The 25512-nt window shown below is 36.2% G+C and overlaps 1 protein-coding gene across 3 annotated transcripts in view; it reads left to right on the forward strand.

The window, feature by feature from the left end:
- LOC149807391 (uncharacterized) overlaps positions 1 to 23667 on the forward strand; it is a 63941-nt gene extending 40274 nt beyond the window's left edge. For all 3 annotated transcript variants that reach the window (XM_089966184.1, XM_089966196.1, XM_089966189.1), the window contains 2 exons: positions 2700 to 2858; positions 19919 to 23667. In XM_089966184.1, the coding sequence (XP_089822310.1) occupies positions 2700 to 2858; positions 19919 to 20370 (611 nt within the window). In that variant the 3' untranslated portion in view covers positions 20371 to 23667. The remainder of the gene's footprint in view (positions 1 to 2699; positions 2859 to 19918) is intronic.
- The last annotated feature ends 1845 nt before the right edge of the window (positions 23668 to 25512 follow it).

Raw genomic sequence — 25512 nt, forward strand, 5'->3', positions numbered from 1 at the left:
AATGGTTGGATGGAAAGCCGATATGTCTTCCACTCAATAGCAATATCGTGAACAGAACATCGGAGTTTGACAAAATCTCTTGGGGAATTATTTCGTGAATCAATGAACGGATAGTTTTAAATGCTAAGTTTATCCAAAAAAGGTATTGTTGTGATATGTTTTGTGTGAATTACTCGCACCTAAACGTTTTTCCTAAATCAATTTGTTTCGAAGCCAATGCTTGAAATATATTTTGTTTTCTTTGACATCCAACATGAGCCAGACAGGCCCAAGTCCGTACACCAAGAGTAAATCCTTTACCCCGATTGTGTTACCCTTTCACTTTGCCAGACGTTATCTATTTTTTTTAGCACGGCGTAGCATTGCCTGGAATATATGTGATATACGGTACTAAGTAACCTAATTTAGTAATTAGTACTTGAACATTAATAGGTAAAACAGGGTGGCAATCGAACACAAACACCCTGGAGTAAAAATAAAACATGTAGCCTCGGTATAGTTAGGTATTTAGTACAAAATTTAGAACACGTACTTTTCAAGTACATTAGAATATTCATAACCCCAAACCTCATTGGCGTATAATAAAATGCTATTATTATATCCAATAATTTGAAAGCTTTTCTGATGTAGAAGGTACCCGACTTGCTTTGAATATTACGTAATGTAAAGCGAGAAAGCGCAACTGTTGCCGGTCCACAGCCTGTCTGTTGATGGTTAACTATGTCAGACCACTCACCTTCCTTTTGTGTTTTGGTCCTTATCCGTTATTAGTCCAGTATCTAGGCTTACCTCACTCCTATCACCGGAAGTAGTATTTTCACTCGTCGTAGTTTCCATACTTATACCAGTTATAAAGTACTTTTGAGAGAGTGACGTATGTAAGGTGAAGTTGTTTGCATTTAAAATACGCACAAAGAAAAGAGAATGTTGGCATACCTCTATGCTACTTTAATTTAATGTGGCTGACATTTCTTTGTATATTGTTCTTTTGGAAATTGTACATGATCTAAGCACACTGCTATATAAAACGACTGCTCCCTTGTGCTAAAATTTCAGCCTGAATTGGTCTAAAGTACACTATTCGTAGCAGCTATTAAAATAGGGAAAATGAATTTTGCCAGACTAGACAATACCAGCTTCTGAAAGTGTAATGAATGATTTAACAAATATATAAAATATATAATAAAAAAAAGTTATCGGCTCTTTTTTTAAACAATTTACCTCTGAAGTTCAGAAAGTGAAAATTACCAAATGGAGCTAGCACTTTTTGAAAGGTGCACATCTGAAGTAAGGCCAAGCTGTATACTCTATAACCCATTTTACACCCATCAATCATACACCAACATAAAAGGAATTAAAGGTTCTTTGAACTATACCTAAGATATACAAGGTCTTTTTTAAATAGCCAGTATAACTAGTGGAGAATGCCGGGGAAATTATTTTTCTTTAAAATTCTAAATACTAAACTGTAGAGCGCCACCATAGCTGGGTAGTTTTTACGGGACACGGTCGCTTGCCCCAAACCTAACCGGCCTCCTTCATTCGTGCTTGGGACCAGAGAGTTATTCTCTAAATGAGGGCTCCCGGACCGAGGAAATGACTGAGATATCTTGTATGTTATAAATCCCATTACAAACTTTATTTTTAAGGTATAAAGCTAAATCATAGATGAACAAGTTAAATAATATAGCGTACAATATAAAACCATATCTGGTACCAGTATTATAAAAGGAAAAACAAACAATATTACCCTTTCGTGTGCATGCATCAGCGTACGTTTTGATACATTTATAATGAATTTTTCACAACTGTCCTCCAATTCTTTTTTCTAGGGCAAAATTTTCTATGATTTATAGAGTACATTTATGTAATTAGACAGTATAGACGACCTCCTTTCTTGAGGATTAGTGAGCCATTGCCCGAAGTTAGAACATGTCTATTGCGTAATACACCTTGCGGAATCCCGCCCAAACCTCTTCAGTATTTTCAACTGGTCTTGACACCTGCTGATAACATAGACTGATCAGGGATCCAATGTATGTATAAATTTGTACTTTCATGCCCAATAAGTGTATATATTGTTACAGAGCGTGGATCTCAACAGTTTTTAAGTTTCAACCGTGGGTCTGAGTCCCAAAAGGTATAAATGGATCCCTAGGGCAATGCGAGTTGCATGTATGAAGTTGCCTTTTCGTGTCCACTAATTACACGTATTGCTGCGATCTCAGTTATTTTTATGTCATGACCTAAGGTCTAGTTCTTGGGGGAAAAATGAAAAACTCTAAGATATATAATGTGTTGACACGTGGGTTACTGATCACATATGACAATTCTCACCTGAGACTTACACCTAAGAATTTATTTCAAATGTATATAAAATCACCCATCCTCTTCTCTCCACCCGTCAAAGCTTTATAAAAATTCCAAAAGCAGTGGCACAATCTACATCCATAGGACAAGCCTTGACTCGAGTATCATTTGTTGTTCTATAACGACGCAGTAGAAGTTCAAAGACATTACATACAAACTGTACTTTGTAATCACAACATCTTGGCGCTTCTTTGCGGTAATAATGATAATAATAATAATAATAATAATAACCTGACACTTCTACTACTACTAGAAATGACCGCTCCGGTGGCCTAATGATTACAATAAACATAATAGTAATAACATTAATAATAATAATTTATTTTCAGGTAGTCACTGGAGCCAAGGAACAAGTGCCATGATGTCGATATCGTTAGCGTGTCTTTTCCTTCTAGAGCTGGTAATCATTTGTTACGCATGCGTAAAGCAGCTCGAGCGGTTTCATGACAGGATAGTAGGAGCTATTCTAGCCTTGTCTTGCGCTGCGGGTAAGCACCAATTTTCATTGCACACACGAAATCAAAGAGAGAGGGAGCTAATGTAAAGAAACAAACCCGCATTCATAAAGCATCTCATTTTTGAGTACTCAGTTTTCATTTTATAAATTCTCTCTTTTTAAAAGGCAAAATGAATATTACAGATTTATTTTTGCAGTCAGCCAGTTACTTGCAAGTCGTAACTCACCAAAATCGCATATAACCAAAAAAAAAAAACAAACAAAACAAGGGTACTGATTGGAGGCCATCTGCTTAAAAGGACAGAAACCAGGCGTATTATCACTTGAAAGGCTCTGACTGGTGGTCGTCTGTTTAAATGGGCAGGAACGAGGCGAATTATCAATTAAATGACGCTGATTGGAGGTAATATGTTTAAAAGGGCGGGAACCAGGTGTATTATCAATTAAAAGGTACCGATTGGAGGTCATCTACTGAAAAAGGCGGGAATCAAGAGTATTATCTCTTGAAGGGCGCTCACTTGACGTCATCTATTTAAAGGGGCAGGAATTGGGCGCATTATCTCTTGAAAGGCGCTGAATGGAGGTCATCTGCTTAAAAGGGTGGGAACCAGGCGTATTATCACGTGAAAGACGCTGATTGGAGGGCATCTGCTTAAATGAATGGGAACCAGACGTATTATCCCTTGAAAGGCGCTAATTGGAAGATATCCGCTTAAAAGGGCGGGAACCAGGCGTATTATCACTTGACTGGATATGATTGGAGGTCATCTGCTTAAAATGGTTAGAACCAGGCATATCATCTCTTGAAAGGCGCTGATTGAAAGTCATCTGCTTAAAATGGCGGGAACCAGGCGTATTATAACTTGAAAAGCGGTGATTGGAGGTCATCTGTTCAAAAGGGCTGGAATCAGGCCTGATATCACTTGAAAGGCTCTGATTGGAGTTTATCTGCTTAAAAGGGCGGATATGAGGCGTATTATCACTTGAAAGGCGCTGATAGAAAGGCATCTGCTTAAAACGACGGGAACCAGGCGTATTTTCACTTGAATGGCGCTGATTGGAAGTCATCTGCGAGATGAGGGTAATTACGGGTAAGAAATATATCATACAAAGTGAGCATTTTTTTCCCTTTTACTGGTTACTTTGACTTTCTTTTTTTTTTATATGATGCTTTTGAAGCTAAATAAAAATGTCGACGATCAAATACCACAAGAAACGCAACATAAGAATGGATCGCCGTCGGGAGATTTTTTTCTTGCAGCTAGAATTTTTGTAGTGTTTCACCTTTACCTTAGCTTAATGGAGGCTGTTTTTCACAAAGCATTTATGGGCCGGAAAGGGGGGGGGGGTGATGTTGACAAATGAGATAACTATTTTTGGATGCAAAGTATGGGGCCACTAAAGAACATTGCCCCCAGGTGCCTCGTACCCTCCGCCGCCACTGAATAATCGGTTTCATTGTAGACATTATTTTATTAGAATAGAACAAGTGACTTTTCGGCGAAAGAAGATTAAATACTCGGCCCCGTGTTTAATATATATATATATATATATATATATATATATATATATATATATATATATATATATATATATATATATATATATATAAACACGGTTTCTAAATGATAACATTCATCGATAGATTTTGACCCATGGGTATTAAGCAAAAACAAATTAATAATAAATTAGAAGTATAATAGAAGTTCCCTCCACCCTCACCCCATAGTCCCCTGTCTGGAATTTGTTAGCTAGAAGACTTGAAAATAGAGAAAATAGAATATTGGATGGTTTCGCAAATAATATCATTGTAGACAAAGAAGTCTTTGTAATATTCAACGAAAACTCCATAAAAAGAAATTGTCTGTATACTCAAAGAGGATACGAGCTTATATTTTTTTTAATAATAACAAAGTTTCCTAATATTTTATTATTATGTTGTAAATATAATTATGCGTACTGAAATGATTCCAAACTAAACGATTTTTATGTGTAATGAGCAATTAACAAAGATGATGTTTCAGTTATTAAATTATAAGTATGTAGATTTGAATAGCACAAGCAGTTTACCAATTTCTGGCTACAACATGATAAACAACATCTGCAACAGTTGAGACGTTTATCTACTGTTTTGGTTAAAATTGTATACGATTGAAAAATCAATATTTGTAATAAAATTTGCTACGATTATATGATAAGTAACTGAAAGAATCGACTCAACAAGTTTACTAAAATTAAGATTTTTTTTATTTGTTTGAGGTCCGAAGTGAGAATTCAAGAGGAACATACCGTATTGTGAATTAAATCTCAGATAATCCTGAATGTTTTATCACATGCTACGACTTTATAGTGTTAAACTAAGTAACAGAAAAAATCAAAACCAACAAGTTTAGTATAATTCAACAAATAATTATATTCTCTAAGTAATAAAATTTAAGAGGAAATTACAGTATTGTGAATGAAATCCCAAACAGTCCTAAAAGTTCTATCAAAAGACCAAAAAATAGTGTTTCGAATGATTTCCAGGATTCAATATGCTGATGTATCAATAACCATGAATGTGTCGATGAAACAACAGTTTTGATGTATCACAATGTTATATTCCAGAATATTTTAAGTGAATTTACAATGATTCCTAAATAGTGTTTAGTCCAAATAGTCATATGAGCACTTTGTAATTCCAATAAATAATTTAAATAAATAATTTCCCTCAATTAAATCTAAACACAACAGTAAATTCTTCTGCAGATTGAAATTGAAAAAAGAATAGGAATATATATAAATGAATGAGTGTTCACTTCCTCATAATATTAATCCCAAGGGCTTTATTACCACTCCAGTTGCCAAAGTGGTTAGAGCATCTGACTCGGATGCGGGAGGTCACGGGTTCGATCCCCGGCCGGGTCATACCAAAGACTTACAAAAATGGTACTAGCAGCTGCCTCGCTTGACGCTCAGCATTAAGAGGTTATTGTTTAGGACTGGTCGGCCTGGATGCCAGGACAATGTGACTTGGTGGAACATGATGCTAAATTACTGCGGCATGATGCCCCAGTGATAGACACCACTATAAACTGCCACACTGCAGATATCGTAGCGATACGACTAAAAACTTGTTAAAGCTACCTTAAAAATCCAAATCACACACGCACACAAACACACACACCACTCTATGTCACAATACCTCCCCACCTGACTTATGTTGCAATACCAGTGGAAAATTACCTCTAATTGTCAAAAGGTTCATTATCAAGGCTGGGTTTAGAACTAAATTGTAAGTAAATTACACAGTTCTAGCTTGGATTATCTTAAAATATAATGTATAACCATGGAATAAAGTAGTCATCGAATATGTTTAAAAATGATCATTGTAATATACAATCATGGCCTATGGTTAAACACAGTGCAGATATGTGCATAACACACAATTCAAAAAGCATTATATTCCGAATGAATTTGAGTATTGAATGTGCTGGTGTATCAATAGTCTTGAATGAACTGATGTACAAAAGTCTTGATGTATCACAGAATGTATCCAGAATGTCTTTGAATAATTTCACAATAATCCAAAGTAGTGTATTTGTCCAAAATGTCAATGAGCACATTGTAATACCAATTAATAATATTATATAAATTATTCATCTCAAATTATATCTGAACACAACTGAAAATGATTCCACAGACAGATCTTAAGATAGCAATGAAATAATTTTGTTTACCTCAACTTTATATAAAAACCTAAGACGCAATAATATTACCAGAACATTTTAAGTTTGTAAATAAAGCTAGAACTTGCACTCAAATATTAGTAAACAGCTTTTAAACTAATGATAAATGCCAAGTCGGCCATAACTACTCTACGCCCTTTCAGAGACTAAGGTCATGCACAAAAAATAAATTAAATATACATAACACTTTGAATAAAAGAAGTGAATGTAACCACTGTAATGTGGACAAAATAACATCCTGCTTTGACAAGTTTTCATTTTCTGCAGGCGTTTTCTCTATTTTTAGCTTTCGATTTCCTGACTGAGTTGGTTTATCTCGGATTCGAAATCACAAAAATTCCTTGCTCTTTAGACCTGGCGATTTTCCCGCTTACGTTCCTTCATTGACTGTTTTACTTGTGTGCGAGGACAGGCGTAAACGAACTGTAGAAGAACCTACTGTTGAGGTTCCCAGTAAATCTGAAAATATATATCACATTATGGAAAAGAATGACAGAAGTGCATCCAGTATTTACCCATGTAGACATAACCCATGCGCAGTTTAAGAAAACTGGTTACAGGCTCAAAACTGTACCAATACATACCTCGCTCATGTCCTTACCAGAAAACTGGTTACAGGCTCAAAACTGTGCCAATACATACCTCTCACCTCTGGTTACAGGCTCAAAACTGTACCAATACATACCTCGCTCACGTCTTTGCCAGAAAACTTGTTACAGGCTCAGAATTGTAGCAACACATATCTCGTTCACGTCATTGCCAGAACACTGGTTACATGCTCAAAACTGTACCAATGCATACCTCGTTCACGTCCTTGCCAGAAAACTGGTTACAGGCTCAGAACTGTACCAATACATACATTGTTCACGTCCTTGCCAGAAAACTGGTTACAGGCTCAAAACTGTACCAACACATACCTCGTTCACGTCATTGCCAGAACACTGGTTACATGCTCAAAACTGTACCAATGCATACCTCGTTCACGTCATTGCCAGAACACTGGTTACATGCTCAGAACTGTACCAATGCATACCTCGTTCACGTCCTTGCCAGAAAACTGGTTACAGGCTCAAAACTGTACCAATACATACATTGTTCACGTCCTTGCCAGAAAACTGGTTACAGGCTCAAAACTGTACCAACACATACCTCGTTCACGTCCTTGCCAGAAAACTGGTTACAGGCTCAAAACTGTACCAATATATACCTTGTTCACGTCCTTGCCAGCATGCACCAGACTGTCAAGTTACAGTGGGTCACTGCCGGATAGTTTCTCATATACCCTCTCTTCCTCGTTTACCAAACAGTATGGCACTCGCTGTAATGAAAGCTCTTTTGACTCTTTTGTTCGACTACTGTACGTCTCGTTCATGAATAAGTAGCTCCTCTGTGAATGTATTGTCACTTAGTTCCTTATGTGGGGTCTATTAACATCAAGAATTGCTAAAAGTAATAGTCACAGACGTATCATGTTGCGAAAGAACAAAGAATATGCAACTTTTGAAAGTCCAAGTAGTCAACTAGTGACAAACTGGTTACAGACTAAAAACTGTACCAATACATACCTCGCTCACGTCCTTGCCAGAAAACTGGTTACAGGCTCAAAACTGTACCAATACATACCACACTCACGTCCTTGCCAGAAGACTGGTTATGGGCTCAAAGCTGTACCAATACATACTTCGTTCACACCCTTGCCAGAAAACTGGTTACAGGCTCAACTGTACCAATACATACCTCGTTCAAGTCCTTGCCAGAAAACCGGTTACATGCTCAAAACTGTACCAATACATACCTCGCTCACGTCCTTGCCAGAAAACTGGTTACAGGCTCAAAACTGTACCAATACATACCTCGCCCACGTCCTTGCCAGACAACTGGTTACAGGCTCAAAACTGTTCCAGCACATACCACACTCACGTCTTTGCCAGAAAACTGGTTACAGGTTCAAAACTGTACCAATACATACCTCGCTCACGTCCTTGCCAGAAAACTTGTTACAGGCTCAAAACTGTGCCAATACATACGTCGCTCACGTTCTTGCCAGAAAACTGCTTACAGACTCAAAACTTTACCAATACATACTTCGTTCACGTCCTTGCCAGAAAATTGGCTACCTGCTCAAAACTGTACCAATACATACCTCGTTCACGCCCTTCCCAGAAAACTGGTTACAGGTTCAAGACTCTACCAATACATACCTCGTTCACGTCATTGCCAGAAACTGGTTACAGGCTCAAACTGTACCAATACATACCACACTCACGTCTTTGCCAGAAAATTGGTTACAAGCTCAAAACTGTACCAATACATACCTCGCTCACGTCCTTCGCAGAAAACTGGTAACAGGCCCAAGACTCTACCAATACATACCTCGTTCACGTCCTTGTCAGAAACTGGTTACAGGCTCAAAACTGTACCAATACATACCACACTCACGTCTTTGCCAGAAAATTGGTTACAGGCTCAAAACGGTACCAATACATACCTCGTTCACGTCCTTCCCAGAAAACTGGTTACAGGCTCAAGACTCTACCAAAACATACCTCGTTTACGTCCTTGCCAGAAACTGGTTACAGGCTCAAAACTGCACCAATACATACCTCGCTCACGTCCTTGGTTACGGGCTCAAAGCTGTACCAATACATACTTCGTTCACACCCTTGCCAGAAAACTGGTTACAGGCTCAACCGTACCAATGCATACCTCGTTCACGTCCTTGCCAGAAAACCGGTTACATGCTCAGAACAGTACCAGTAGAGACCTCGTTCACGTCCTTGCCAGAAAACCGGTTGCATGCTCAAAACTGTACCAATACATACGTCGTTCACGTCCTTGCCAGTATGCACCAGACTGCCAAGTTACAGTGGGTCACTGCCGGATAGTTTCTCATATACCCTCTCTTCCTCGTTTGCCAAACAGTATGGCACTCGCTGTAAGGAAAGCTTTTTTGACTCTTTTGTTTGACTACTGTACGTCTCGTTCATGAATAAGTAGCTCCTCTGTGAATGTATTGTCACTTAGTTCCTTATGTGGGGTCTATTAACATCAAGAATTGCTTAAAATAATGGTCTTAGACGTATCATGTTGCGAAAGAACAAAAACTATGCAAAGTTTGAAAGTGTAAGTAGTCAACTAGTGACAAATAAATTTCAAACGTTTAGGCTAGTTACGATCATAAAACTCCGCCAGTTCTTCAATCAAGAAGACATTCACGAACTAACATGAGCGGTGCCACCTCAAAATCTACTTATAGTTTATGCACACGAACTTTATCAATTCTTTCATGATGTTCAACGATAGCAAAGAAAATTATATGGTAATAATTTTATTAAAACGAGACCCTGACACATTAGTATAAATAACTTTCCAAATTCTGTTCAAACAAATTTGTGCAAATCTTTTTCAGGACATATTTTTTTTTTTTGTTATTGAAGTCCCCCTGACAAGATTTTCTGAGTGATAGTTTGGGTCTCTCTTACCAGAAAATCGCCTCACCTATAATTGTTGATAGCATGTATTGATGACCGAGATTATAATGAAAAGAACCAGTTTCATATTCAGAAACAGAACCCAAATATCCGATTGATGTTATATAGGCTTAATTATATTTCTGGTCACACGCACCAACACAAATTACATGACTACCACCAACTTTTCAAAATGTTCCATCGAAGCAAAATGTTAACGTACGTCGCTGACAGATACGAAAAAGGACATTGCGACAATGCTCAAAGAAAAAGAAGTCCGTAAACAATTACACTGACTTAATTGTATTCCTAAGCATGGTCGACATAACATAACAAAGAGACTTGCTACACTGTTGACATATTTAAATGTGTTGCAATACTTGAATCGTGTAGGGAGAATTCTAATTTAAGTTGTTAGAATGTGTATCCAGTCCCATTGCATAATACTGTAACAATAAAGTATATTTAAACTAGCAGAGACCAAAATATAAGGTTTTCTCCTCTTGAAGATCACACAATATTTTGTGTCCGAGTAGGACTATTTATCAACTTTTTTTAGATCAATAAATATGTATTTGATCAATCATAAAATCGTGTCTTCTAACCGTATAAAACGTGTATATAAGTACAGTTTCAAAGAAAAAGAAAACAATGGATGAGATATCTATAGAAGGCCGCAACGGATACAAACTCGTCTTTTAATATAGACACATAGATGAATTTGGAAGGCAAAGTGTTGGTAGTTTGTATTAATGCATTTAAACTGCGCAGAGACTTCGAGTACTTTGGGGATCGTCTCTATACATTGTCAAAACGGTAAATGTTCCGTTTGATCAGAGACGTGGGTTTACACTATTTGGAAAGGAGTATTATTTATTATGGAAATATACAAATACAAATTTGTATCTTCCACATGTTACGAATCTATGGTCTTAAAACTAAGTAATAGAAAAGAGAGAAAACCAAAAAGTTTTGTAAAATTCAAGAAATGTGAATATCCCTAAAATATAAAGTGAAAATTTAAAAGGAACTTTCAGTATCATGAATTAATTCCCAAACAGTCCTAAAATTATATTACACGGACAAAAGTATATAGTTGTGTTGTGCCGAATGAACTCCAATAACGAATATGCTGATGTGTGCCAGTAGTCTTCAGTGTGCTAATGTACCAAACAGTCTTGATGTCTTACAATGATATACTCCAAAATATCCTTGAATGAATTCACAATAATCCTTAAAATAGTAATTTAGTCCGAAACTATTGAGCTCTTTGGAGTTCCAGTGAATAATTTAAGTAAGTAAATCCTCTAAATATTAACTAAAACACAACTAAAATTGACTCTCTAAAGAATGGTGTCAAAATAGAAATGTTTGCTTCTCCTTATATAAAGACTAAGTCACAATATGAAGGCCGTGAATAGGGTAAAAATGCATTTCTAGAACATTCTATGCTATAAAGAAAATCAGGAATTTCCAAGTGAAAAACTAATGCCCTAAACTCAAATACAGGTAGACATGTTTTCCTCCGGTAATAATGATCTTAAAACATAATATACAGTCATAGAGAAATATTAGATATGTAACATGTTGTTACAAAATAACAATATTTTTCTCATCTCAGCCATAAACTCAATTACTGACCATGGTCAGTAGCAAAATTTAGATTTACATTACATATAATCATGGAGAAAAGCCAACGCACAATACAAATTAAATATACTTAACACTCATATAAATGAACACAAACAGATATGTGTTAAAATAATAATAATAATAACAATGCTAATAATGATAATAATAATGTTATAATATCATACACTTAGTTTGTTTTCAATGTATCTATGACAAGTTTTGTTGCATGCGCTACAATAAATATGTACATGCTTAATTGATTGTGCCTTCGTTCTTAGGATTACATATTATTTTCAAAAGATCATATTATAATTTAAATCACAGTTCAGGAAATATTTTTATATTGATGTATAAAATGAAAAGCTTGGCGTTTTCTATCTTACACGAAGTGCAAAGTTTTTCATCTTTTCGTATTTTAAGACATCATTCCAGCTCCATTAATAAGTCATGGGCATCGATTATGAGATAGGGATAGTCTCCAAAAGAGGAATCCCGGGTGGCCAAGTAGTCTGAAGCGATCGCTTTTACCGATTACTGCCATCTCATTTATATCCGCGTGGGTTTGAGTTTCGGGTTCGGCCAACGAGAGTATGTGAGAAAGCTGGCAGTAGCTTCCCTTCGGTCGGTGGTTTTTCCCAAGTTCTTCCTCTGCCAGTTATACTGGCAGCCATATATGTTCTATCTTGTGCTGAAACATTGCGTTAATCCCACCGCAGCACCAGGTCTCCAGAGGAATGTCATTTGTCCTTTTCTATCAAGATTACAAAGTTATCGAAAGGCGTGTAAAAATTTATGTTTGACAAAAGTTCATGCCGCATTTTATTTTATTTTTTATTAAAAGGTTATGGAAAAATCTAAGATTTGAACATCTAGTGATACCTGGCTGTAAACAGTGACTCGAAGTATGGCCGGAACGTACCTACAAGAAGAGATTTTAATTATTCTACACCCTGTGCCCTCTGATTAACTGTACTTTAATATGCCTGAGAGCCAACTCATTATCACGTGTATCGAATGCAAATCATGCAAACAGCCCATATTTCGAAGCAATTAGCTTCTAATAGACTTCAATCGTACATCAAGTTTCATTACCTATAGCTTTTCCTTGACTTAGCGGCACCATAAACCAGCAGCAGTGCTAACTCTCTAGCATTTTTGGTAATCGGATAGAAAAGTGTAAGGTCGATGATTTGGCACCTCCACCTCCACCCCAAGAAAGCAAAGAAATAAAATGTCGGAATGAGGGGCCATATAAACGGGTCGTCATAGGTTTCTCCTTTGTTCATGTAATAGTGATAATGGTGGTGGTGGTTATAGTCATACGGAATGTGTAAAAGATTTATCTTATCTACTTTGTGCTTAGTCATAATGACTTTCTTCAGGTTTGGCGGCAAAGACAACCATTGTGTTAATTTGGCCAATAAAACAAAGATTTTCGTTTTCCGGGAATTATTTTGAGACCTGATGCACAATATTCAATATAATTCAGTTCAATATCCTAGATAGTTTAAATCTATTGTTTTATTTATGCGATATCGTTACAACACAGAATAAACTTTATTGAGCGTAGATATGAAACTTCACTCATTTTATTGTCATTTAATTGTAATTTTAAAGTACAATAATTGTTCTAATTAAATATTCCGTCGTGCTCATCATGTAGTTAGTTGATCCATGATTACAAGGTATCTGGAGAGCTCATGGTACTAATTCAGCTTCCATAGTAAAAATATGGAACTATCGTCAATAATTTTAAAATTCTGAATGCTCATGATTAAAACTATATTTCAGTATTGACATGTCCTTGATGACAGCTTATTGTTAGAGCAAACCATACGTATCGCTGAATTTTGTTAAAATCTACTTGTGTTTGAAACCCGTGTTTTAAATGCTGCACCAAAGAATCGGATGTCAATTTCAGTGATGCGTTTTACAAACTCACCTCCGTTAAAGAACTTAAATTCCGTCAATTAAACATTATCTCTGTTCAGTTACAACCAGGATAAGCCTTCAAAAATACTGAAAAAAAAAATCTTACTTTTTTTATCAAACAATCCTGTTGAAGGAAATCCATATCCCGATTTCTAGACTGGTTCACGTTCTTCCATATCATTAGTACCGTGAGACCTGTACAAACATATCTGAGACAGAAGAGTTGAGCAGAGAGTGGTGGGTGAAAATGGAACGTCATTTACGTCCTACACCTGGCTGACATCTAGGTTCTGAACTACATGTATTACAGAAAGTATTATCCCTTCTTATGAAATGTCCGTCAGGACGTGCTTGTTTAAGTAAGCCATGCTGCTCAATACCTTCTGTGCCGTTCAAGATATAAACCTCATGCCTCCTATATCGTTCAAGATATAAACCTCGTGCCTTCTATATCGATCAAGATAAAAACCTCAAACCTTTGGGATATGATAGTTAGTGGTCTGGTGACGTCAAAACACGTTTTGGAATTTTAATGCATCCTCTAGAGGTGGTAGCTGTTTTGCATTAATTAATTTAAAATAGATCCCAAATGAAACGACTAAAGTGTCTGACGATTGGTGTTTGTGATTGGTACATGTCAGATAGAGGAACAAGGCATACAATTTTTGCCTCTTTGTCATAACAAAGAAACTATTGAGATCCTTACCATATAATATACATGCACGTAGTTTGCATGAAAGACAATTTAAATATGCAACTGACATTGGCCACTATGTACATTCCTATCCACAAGTGACATAGCAGCCTACTGTTGAGATCCGCACCCTAATGAATTACGTTCATACAATAAGATATTCAGATATACAACCGAAATTAGCTTTTGCATCTGTTTCTACCAGCCGGGATTAGACCCTACTTTACCATATTGAAACAATTTTTTTTTCGGTGGAATCTAATAAAAGATACATTCTACGGTAGTTTCCTTGTACTGATTATGGACATTCTGAAATGAGCCATGGGCTGAAAGTGCTTCTATTATAAACGAATTACTCCGCTCTAATTGTAGTCAAGAAATTAATGCAAAGAGTAATCTTTGAGATAGTTAGTGATGTTCACACATTCCATAATCAAATCAAATACCATCCAACCAACAATCAACTACAGAGAGAGAGAGAGAGAGAGAGAGAGAGAGAAGCAACGTATCGTAACTAGAAAACCGGTAACTGGTGGATAGCTTGTCTCAGTCGGGACAATATTTTTGAGGAAGGGCGTTATTGTCTACAAAAATGTTCCAAAATATTGGATTAGTAAGAATTTTGTTTGACATTAGAAACGAATATTAATGTTATTCGGAAGAGGCTTGGAGCAGCATTTAATTCACCTACTACCCTCATACAGTTACAAAATACTCATCTTGAAATTCTAACGAAAACAAAGTATGCAAAGAATTCTTCAAAGGAATAATGGCGAAAGAAGGCAAAACCAGAAAAGGAATTGCAACAAAACAATATGCATACACTAACACTATCCGACAATATTGTAATAGGCATATTTTCAGTAATAAATAAAAAGTGAGTGCTTGAAATTGTCACAAACCATACAAATCAACTATTCTCTTCAATAAACTTTCATTATCTCTGTAATTCGATTTGAAAATGAGAACAGTCTTGAGAAATATCGGGTATGTAAATGCATATAGGAGTCCAACTAGTGGACTCGGGCTTGCCAGTGAGATGTTGTCCCTCATCCCCGCGACGCGATCTGCATAACGCTTCTTTGCTTTAGATCATCTGATGCTATTGGGGTATCATGACAATACGCTTTATTTAAAATAGTACTTTAAGTTACTTTTAACAATTACAAATAAACAACAAAGTCACCAGTGGTATTTCATAGCTACTGCGAGTATAGTTGGATATACTTTGCAACCAATTGTTGCACAATGTTTTGTAATAAAATTACTACTATAAAACAACAAATGCACGTTCTGTTCTCGGTCTTCAAAAATTGATTGGATTGTGCTGAATCCTTCAGGCTGACATTGTTAACATGGCATTTAGAAGAAATTCCAAAAAGCGAAAATCTACATTATAACGGAGTACTTGTTAAGTGGTCATCTGTTTTACAGGCAAACACCAATAATGTAAAAAGATACAACTGTAGACGTTTGTGTGAACATTACCATCACTAGTATTATTTTCTTTATGTTAATAAAAAAACGATAGAAACTACAACCCAGTCAGTAGCTTTTGCTTCTACCATGTCTTTCGCTGATAGAGCGTATACACATCTTAATTGAAGGGTCGGCAACATGCTGCTGTATTATAAGACCAATGTGCTTACCGCGAAGGCCTTCTGGTTCATAATAACAATTGCATGCAATCATTTGCTATGCGTGCAATTACTAATCCTGCAACAGAGACGTTACACCTCTACTCTTGTCTTACCCTTGCCGCTCTTTCTTCCACAGGAGGATTTCCCATGGTCGGGCTGATTGTTCTCGGAACTGAGCTCACGAAACTATCCGATTCTCTCAAAGTTCGTCTAAGTTGGTCTCTTGGATTTGAAATTTTCTCTCTTCTGCTAACTATTTTAACTGGTTCCTTTGTGTGTGCAGATGTGGAAGTATAATTCCAGCATAAGGCATGCATCTGAGACTAAAGCGTCTCGTTCTGTGGAGGGAATATACACTGCGGAGAAATCAACGGGAGTGGTAGCCACCATGAAAGATGACTACAACGAAAGTACGGGATATTAAAAAGTAAAACATGGTCAATATAAAACAGAGGAGAACTCTTTTATATCTCAAACCGTAACTTTGCATACAACAGCCACATGCCTACCCGAATTCAATATACATTTCAAGTCTCAGTGCTCGCTGGAGGACAGTTCTTTACACACCCAATCCAGTGAAATCATCGCTTTGCCTGCCCTACGAACGGTATGGACCCTGCTTTGAAGAGGGCTCCACAGAAAGCTTGGTTTGATTCGTTTGGAAGTGTGATGAAGAATTCCAAGGATGAATCTGTTAGGGCAGAAAAGTGTGGCAAGAGGGAAAAAATAATATCTGATTCAATGGGGGTACTGCATGGAGATGTCTTAGGAGTCGATGGAATTTCCAGAGCTGAGATAACGAGATGTTCTATTTTAAGATACAAGGAAAAACAAACGAGAAAGAAATTAAAAAAGAGTTATTTACGTTGAAGTCACTTTAACAAAAGTATCGACGCAAATAATGAGTATGTATTAGAAAATATAAAGTAAGAACGAACATCTGATATTTCAAGGAATGAAATCAGTTAGAACAGAATATTATGAATTTTCTTGTATCTAAACACTGAGTAAAGACAGTCAAGTGCAAATTTAAATAGAAGTAGATTAAGGGGCGATACGACTTTCCTATAAGTATATCGCATTAAGAAATGTTATGTATCCTATATGCGGTCAATCATGTCACGGAATTGTACTCTTGTTAGAATTAGACTTATGCAGTAAAAATATACTGCTTTGTGTTTTTTGTGCAATTTTTTATATATTGTGTTTTGTAAAGAAAGATGATTGTCAATGTGTTCCCTTATGTTTATTTATGGATTGACAGGCAGAAAAATTAAAACCAATTAGTATGTCTAATGTTTATTATAATTGTCATCAGTTGATCTGAGTTAGAATTTACATTCAAACTTTGCTTTATGTTCAGAAATCATTTGTTGATTTATATTTTAGTTCCTCGTTTTAATGGTTTAGAGCAGTAAATGAACCTTATACAATTTGTAGCCATTTTCGATTATGACATTTTTCTGATCGTAATAAGATAATATATAAATGCTAAGTTTTACCACTTTATCAAAGGTTTCTAATTGTAATAAATCATTTATTATACTTAAGTATTATATTATGTAATCTTCTGATTGTAATAAGTCATTTATTATACTTAAGTATCATATTATGTAATCTTCTGATTGTAATAAGTCATTTATTATACTTAAGTATCATATTATGTAATCTTCTGATTGTAATAAATCATTTATTATACTTTAGTATTATATTATGTAATCTTCTACGGAAGGAAATGGATATGATGAAGAGCGAATTTAACTTGCACATTCAAAATCGAATACTTTTTCCTTTAATGGTAAAGTCTGAGATCTTCAATTAAAGTGTGCGCAGTCGCAAGCAAATTTCATGTCCAATGAAGCTAGTGCACCTAACACAAAGAAGCAACAACAAAGAGAAAGTTAGAAATGCGTGGCTAGAGCAATCGACAAGACACGAGCTACTTCGTTCAGTAATAATTCTATTATAAAGTTCATTCAAAAAGAACGGTTGAAAGAAGTTTCTTGTTTAAGGACACGGATTTCACTCATGGTAGAATCAACTGCATTTATCTAAATAGGATGTTCACAAAACAAGCAAACCAAGCAAAAGCACTGTACTTTGATGATGCCAATATTCCTAAAAAGTGAAGTCGCGACTGTGGACATGCATTTATATGATCTATTAGCATGCTATCTCTGTGCATACTTATCAAAGAATGAGTAATACGAATCATTTTACCTATAGTTAGTATATACGAATCTCTATAGCGACTGTGGACATGGTAAATCTGTATGATAATATCCCAGTGCGTAATAATGCACACATGGGTGGTTAAAATTAGCTAGCTTTGTTTAATACGTACGAACCTCCATCTCATCCGCAGTAGAAATGGTATGTGCAAATCTGAAAATCATGAAGGAAATAATGAAATAAAGTCTTGGCAATAGATCAGTGTATATTAAATATCCCAGGTTCGTGTGACTTCGGGCTGTCCATTAAGAAAAGAACTAAGCAATATGCAATCACTCAACCAAATGGCGTCTGCCTGCTTGAAAAGAATTCACTACTATTATATGCATATCAACATATTAGATAAAATAAGATGAGTCTAGTACTTGATTTTAATCTATATGAATTACATATATAGAATTGATGCCAACTCATTATAATGAGAAAGAGGTCAATGAGCTGACTCTACAATAGTCTTCCCACCCACCCACCCTCAGCATGAGCCTGTTTACTTTGTGTTTCGGCCCTCATCACACACACACACACACACACACACACGAGCGCGCGCGCACACACACATACACACACACATTTTTTAAAAGGTTTATAAAATAAAAAAGATACTAACCTAAGTCGTACCATTTCTTTAGTCATGCTGTCTTTTCAGATAGCTGCAACGTGTGGCCGAGTAGTCTGGTGCGCTTGCCTTTACAAATCACTCACACATCTCACCTCTGTGCGCTAGAGTCTAGGCTCGACCAACGCGATTATGTAGCTTCCCGTGGGACGGTGGTTCTCGCGGGTTCTTTCTCCACCAAATATACTAGCCGCCATGTATAGCCAGTCATGTGCTGAAAAATGGCGTTCAACCCCACAAAACCAATAGAACTTTTCCGGCTGTAAATACAAATCCGTGTGAAATCATATTATAGGACGTGAGTCGGCGCAAGTCGTACTTACGATATATGTGCCTCTGATTGTCAGACTGTAGTCTTTTGTTTAACGGGAAAATGTATTCGAACAGAAATCCAAGCAATATTTCAAGAGCAAGACTTAGATCTTTACCATGCAGTAGCAATAAAGATTTTAACAAATGCATGCAGAACAATGTAGCATATGACCTGAAATTTTTAGGCAGTTACGTTAACACGCTTTAAAGATATTTAATATCAAATGTCGAGTAAATGTTTAATCCCTGTCAGAAAGTTTTATTAATCCAAAGCCTGGTCGTATGGGTACGGGAAAAAAACAATTTTTGCAACGTAGTAACAATATGAAAGGAAATCACGTTCGATTGTCCACGCAATATATTTTCTATCGCTCCGAGATATTTTTTAAGTCGAGCTCCTTGATCTGTATCGGTATTTTACAACAAATAGCTTGTAAAAGATTTTAGAAATAGTCTGGTGTTGTAAACCCGATTCAGATACTGATAAACAATCCAATCTGACGGTTCAATCATATGTTTCAGCCTATAACATTAGCTGGATAAAACTAATTGCATTAATAGAAATAGAAATTTATTGTTCATATTGTTTTAGTACAGGAGATTAAACTGTTACAGCTGCATTTCAATGTAAATTCAAATTAAAACGGAAACTCAGAGAGGTAACGTTCATGCAAAAATTAAACAAACTTTATAAAAGCTACTTCATATTTTTCATGTATCGACTCTTTTCATTGCATTTGAAATTGTATTTTATTTATATAACCGATACAAGTAGGACTTACATTTGTAAGGTGGATTTCCTATGTCTGATTCTCGGCTTTGCTCTTTCTTACAGGTTTCTGCCATTTTATTGTTTTGCTGCTGTACGGATTAGAGGCGAACGGAAACTTGCCTGAGTCAACTCTCTCGTGGTCATATGGTTTCACTTTTATACCTTTTATCCTTGAGATCTCTGTTCCAGTGTTTGTAAAATACGACAAATGCAGAAGATATCCAAACGCCGACGTCTCCTTGGATACTGGTGACAAAAATGTAAAGCGAAACAGAAAGACAGCAGACGAATTTAATGAGACAAAGAAACCCAAATATAAACCAGGTGTTTCAAAGGTAGAAGCTGGTCCGTATACCATTGATGAGGGTGTTTTGGGGTCTCCAGCTTCGTGTATGCACACATCCTTCACAACCTTATCAGAATACACCAGACGACCCAGTTTTAGTGGGTCTCTTGAAGACAGTTTGTCTTACGGACCTTATTATGAAGAAGGCTCTATAGAAAGTCTGGTTTGACATTGTAGAATTTCACGGAGTATGCGATATAGTGGATTCCGCACACCAGGAAAGCCTCCGTCATTATCCTTGTAGAAGTATAAAGTTGAAGACCTTTAAACCGATAACAAAAGGCTATATTTAATAAACATGTCAATGAAAAGCGATGCCGAGATATCATTGTATGATTTTCGCAAAGTGTTTTGAACGTTTAGGAATAAGCATATTTTTATACGAATTTCTCAGTTCGGAAGAGCTGCACGGAAAAGGCTGAGTATATGTCTCCAAAATGAGTTATTATTATGTGAAAGAAACAAAGAAGAGTGGTGCATGACTATATTAGAATACTGCAGAAGCAAAAATAAACCCACAACGCTGCTTACAGTGGCCACATAAAATGGTTACCATGGCATTAGGGTAAAAATGAGGCTCTATCTGGTGCATCGCGGTTCATTAAGATTTGGCCATTGTAGAACTGGACTACATACAAATTGGTTAAACAGTGACTCAAAAGCATCGAATATGAACATTTTGCTCTTTTACAACACAGTCTTGTCCAACAAGCTCATGGACATGTACCTTACACAAGTAACGAAGCACTAACGAACGAAAATATAACAAAAATGGAAACAATCAACGTTTAAGATGCAGAGACTACTTTAAATTGGAAATCTCGGTACGAGAACAGATAATGTTGGTCACGAATCCATGAATCCATTTACGAAGCAGTTTTATTGACAACAAGACAAATATGAATATTGTCATGAAAGTTCTATGTTGCAATAGTGCTAGAATTGCTATTATGTATGTATGTATGTTGTATGTATGTATGTATGTATGCAGGTGTGACCAAGACTTCAGGCCCATTAAGTTCATAAGGGATGTAGTGTGCACTGAGTACCATACTACCATATATCCTTATGGGCGAGAGTGCATATATTTCCGAATTAAAACGTTACTTTTGTTATAATATGAAACGTTTAGAGAGTGCTTGAAGAAGGCTTCAGAGTTATTGAATTATATTTTTGAAAGATCGAAACTGCTGTTATGTACATGTATCTTTGCAATGATCAATGATGGTCTGTGCTGCGGCTGACTGCTTACGGCTTGAGTTTAAACAGCTATTTCTCGTCAACAACGTTCTGTCATCTTGAAATGACGTTTGCGACTTATTTGAGAATCATTTTAAAGTGACTGCTTTGTAGCATGTATTGTTTTAATATCTGATTACAAAATATTTCGGCAATGATGTGCAATAGGGCATTCCTACATCAAGCTACAAAATGATGGATTTGCCTGCCTGTTTTCTCGTTATACAGGACAGCTATGCCATCTTACATGGCGAGGGCGAGTCTGGATAGGAAATATTGTCAAAATTAGCATTTTTGACAAACAAACGTTTGAAGAATTATTCTTTTGCTATGGTGAAATCTGGTGTGAGACGACATGGCGTATACCCAATAAATTCATCTAAATTGTATAAGAGAATTGTTCATTCGGATAAGAGGGCCGTGTGTCTTAATGGAAATTAGAATGGAGGAATCTTACCTGATAAACTTGTTTAAAATTATTTTACATTATATTTTTATATCATTGTGCTTTTTTAAGTAAATAATAAATAAAGGACATATTGTTGAAGATGATCATCCATTCCGCAAGTGCATCTGATCAATTTCTCTGATACATAACTTAATCGAGACTTCTCGGCCACATGCGTACGAGTCAACTAGAGTGGCTCAGTTGTTTATTGGAAGATGCATTTGTTCGATGGAAAATTGTTTCTGGTGGATTGTTGGTTTACAGCACAGAAAAAAACGGAGGTTATTTTGTGCTGAGGCCATGGAGTAAAGTGCCTTTCCCAATGACTCACCATGGAAATATTGGATCGCTTGAGCAAAAACTTTTTTTAGTATGTCGACATACATGGTAAATTTGGAGTGTCTTACATATGGGTCTCTTTTTGAATTTGCATGTGTATATGTGTTCCAAGCATTCGTCTATAAAGCAGAGAAGGAAGTAAACTATAAGCAAAAAGTGAAAAAACAAATTGTACTATAAATGGTGAAGAAAGCTTGTACATGATTTGTAGTGGCAACAGGAAGGCAGTAAGCTTTATTATATCGTAACCTTATCATTTGTATAGATGGAGACTACGAAGCAATATTATAGTTTTCAATGGAGTAACAAAAATTACAATCCAAGTTATCAAGCAGTGTGTCTCTTGCAAAACGCGCGTATATATGACATTGAATTTTTTCATTCTGTCTGTCGGATTCGTCCAAACAGATGCTGTATTGAGAATAGTGTTTTATTAGGATATTAGCTTCCAACGTTTTAAGGATACTTGAGTCACTTTTGGTTAGAGCTTGCCTTTCATCTTAGTTAGATTCAGCTATAGAGCTTTCGGTCTGTAAAATTATATGTGCATTGTTACTAACAGGCGTGAAATTGTTTGAAAAAGGACAGACGGCTCCATTGTTGCATATAGGAGAAGAATACTAATATTAGTACTAAAATGTAGTATATCACATATAATGATGTTATTAGTTAATGAAATCATTTGAATTACTTTTTGTGTGCAAGTATTAATATTTCATTTTTGAACTTATACAAGTTAATATGTTTTAATTCAACGTTTCACCAACCCCTCAACCAGCAATAGTGAATTGCGATGTACTTACTAGACTAAATATATTTCTACATTTTTAGCTTTTTAGAATAAAATCCTAATAATACTTTTACATGGCAAACTCGCTGCACATTACGTGTACTGTCGGTGCCTAGAACATCCTGAGTTTAGCCGTTTAATTCAGTTAATGCTACTCACAATGCTATTGAAAGTTTTTATTGGAGCGAAATGTTTCTCTGGAAACATCAGATTCTCACATACAGGTATGTCTGTTATTACATTAGCTGTTTTCAAAGGTGATCAATCTCAGAATTCTGATAAATGGTTAAATCATTTTGTATAATGGGATAACGTTTATGACTTATCAGAAGTTACGTTTTGAATGCTTTTCCTTTTCATCTTCAAGAGGATGCAAAAGAATGGTATGAATCTCTACCTGATACTTTTACAAATAACTACCCTAATCTGGCAGCTGCCTTTAAATCAAGGTTTCACACTGACGATATCATTTTAGATTTATCAATTTTAGAAACTCGACAAGAGACTTCTAGAACAGTTTTAGACTATCTAAATCATCTTTTACAAGTTGCAAAGAACAAATCTAGCCCAGATCAACTATTGTTAGCAGTTGTATTGCAAGGTTTAAATCCAGCCATTGAAAGAATTCTAATAAACAAAAATCCAACAAACATGGATGATTTACGTCCAGCTTCAATTTTAACAGAGGCATCTATTGTCACCAGTTATAACGTTAATTGATCTAGACTTCAAGCAATTTTAGAGGAACAAATTAAAGTTGTAATTAAAGCAATCAGCTCAAAACAGAATATAGAAAACTATTCATTCTCTCAATTTTTTTTACATGTCGCATATAAACCTTTTCGGCTTCACAGATCTAACTCTCAACATCAGAATTTGTCTTGCCAGCCAGCCAAATTACCAAATCTTTCCTCCACTTCAGTGCACTATTCTCGCGATAACTCCACATATCAATTACCTCGTGGTGCGCGCTACCAGCAAAGTCATTCCCAGATATTCTGTCTCGGATGAGGCGGGCTGTGCACATCACGTAGAGCATGTCGTGCACACAATAAACAGTATCACTTTTGTCACAAAAAATGTCATTGTTCACGAGTATGCTTCTTATTATAACAACGATATGAATTTGCGCCAAATCAAGGGAAGCTACCTTGCCAAAAGCGAGCTCGACAACTCCAAGTTACCTTAGTTGCACCCGTTCATAAAAATCTAATTCTATCCACGTCAGAGACAAAGAAACGCATGCATTTGTTGATTTATGCGCACATATCTAGACAATGAAATTTTCTCCTACCGTGTAGGCTTGAATTCAAGTCACTACAAACCATCAAATATTTCTCAGATAGTAGGAGCTGCTGGCGAACATCATAGTGTTTCAGGTGTTGTTAAACTTAATTTGAGAATAGGAGTCATACGTTTATCTCATCCATTATATAACGTACCAGCGCTACACCATTCGGTTATCCTTGGTATAGATTTTTTTACTAAGCACAAAGCTAGATATGCAAGCGCTCTCCTTGCTAGACGATACGGTATGCATAAATTTAATTAATAATCAGTCTGGTCTCGCATGCGTTGCCATATTTACGAACATTTCGCCTAATTCTATAAGTACAGCTGCAGTATGCATCAGTAAAATTCCAATGGGAACATCTGTTTTGCTTGAACCGTCTCATAGCATGCAAAACTCTATAATTCTTCAAGCTACAAACTGTCAACCCTGTTCTAATGGTTATGCATGTACGTGCCAAAAGCGTATTAGCATGTGTAGACGTACTACACCCACAAACAATATTTATCATAATGAGGACCCAGTTGACAACGAGAATACATCCAACCCCATGAATGCACAATCTATTATTTAGCAAGAACCAATTATTTCGATATACACCCAACAGCTTTGACCGAAAAAAACAGGAACTTCTCTCATTTTTCAATCAGCATAGGGATGTTTTTGCTGCTGAGTTAGACGAATTAGGTAGTACTACCGTATTAATTGACCAAATAGAAATATGTGATTCCATGCCGATTCGTTGTCAATCTCATCATGCGGCACCGCACATTAAATACAGAAATTCATAGACAGGTAGAAGAATGATTAGAGCATCAACTAATTGAACCCAGTTCATCTAGTTATGCATTCCCGGTTGTCTTAGTCAAAAAGAAAAATGATAAATATCGTTTCGCTATTGACTATAGGAAACGTAATTAGTTGACAGAGCCTATGACTTTCCCTCTTCCACGATTAGAAAATGTCAACGGTGCAGTTAGACAAACTGAACCATGTCTTTACAGTACTTTAGATTTAAATTCGGCCTTTGGACAGGTCAAAATGGACCCAGTCACCAAGTATAAGAGCAGTTTTAAAACATCACGTGATCTTTACCAATGGAATGTAATGCCGTGTGGATTCAGAAATGCACCCGCCACTTATTTTTTTCTTTTGAGTCATGTTCTTAGGGGCATGCCATGGTCGACGTGTCTCGCATACATAG

Source organism: Sinohyriopsis cumingii, chromosome 1 (genome assembly GCF_028554795.1).
Source record: "Sinohyriopsis cumingii isolate HCF-2022 chromosome 1, ASM2855479v2, whole genome shotgun sequence".
Classification (NCBI taxonomy): Eukaryota; Metazoa; Mollusca; class Bivalvia; order Unionida; family Unionidae; genus Sinohyriopsis; species Sinohyriopsis cumingii.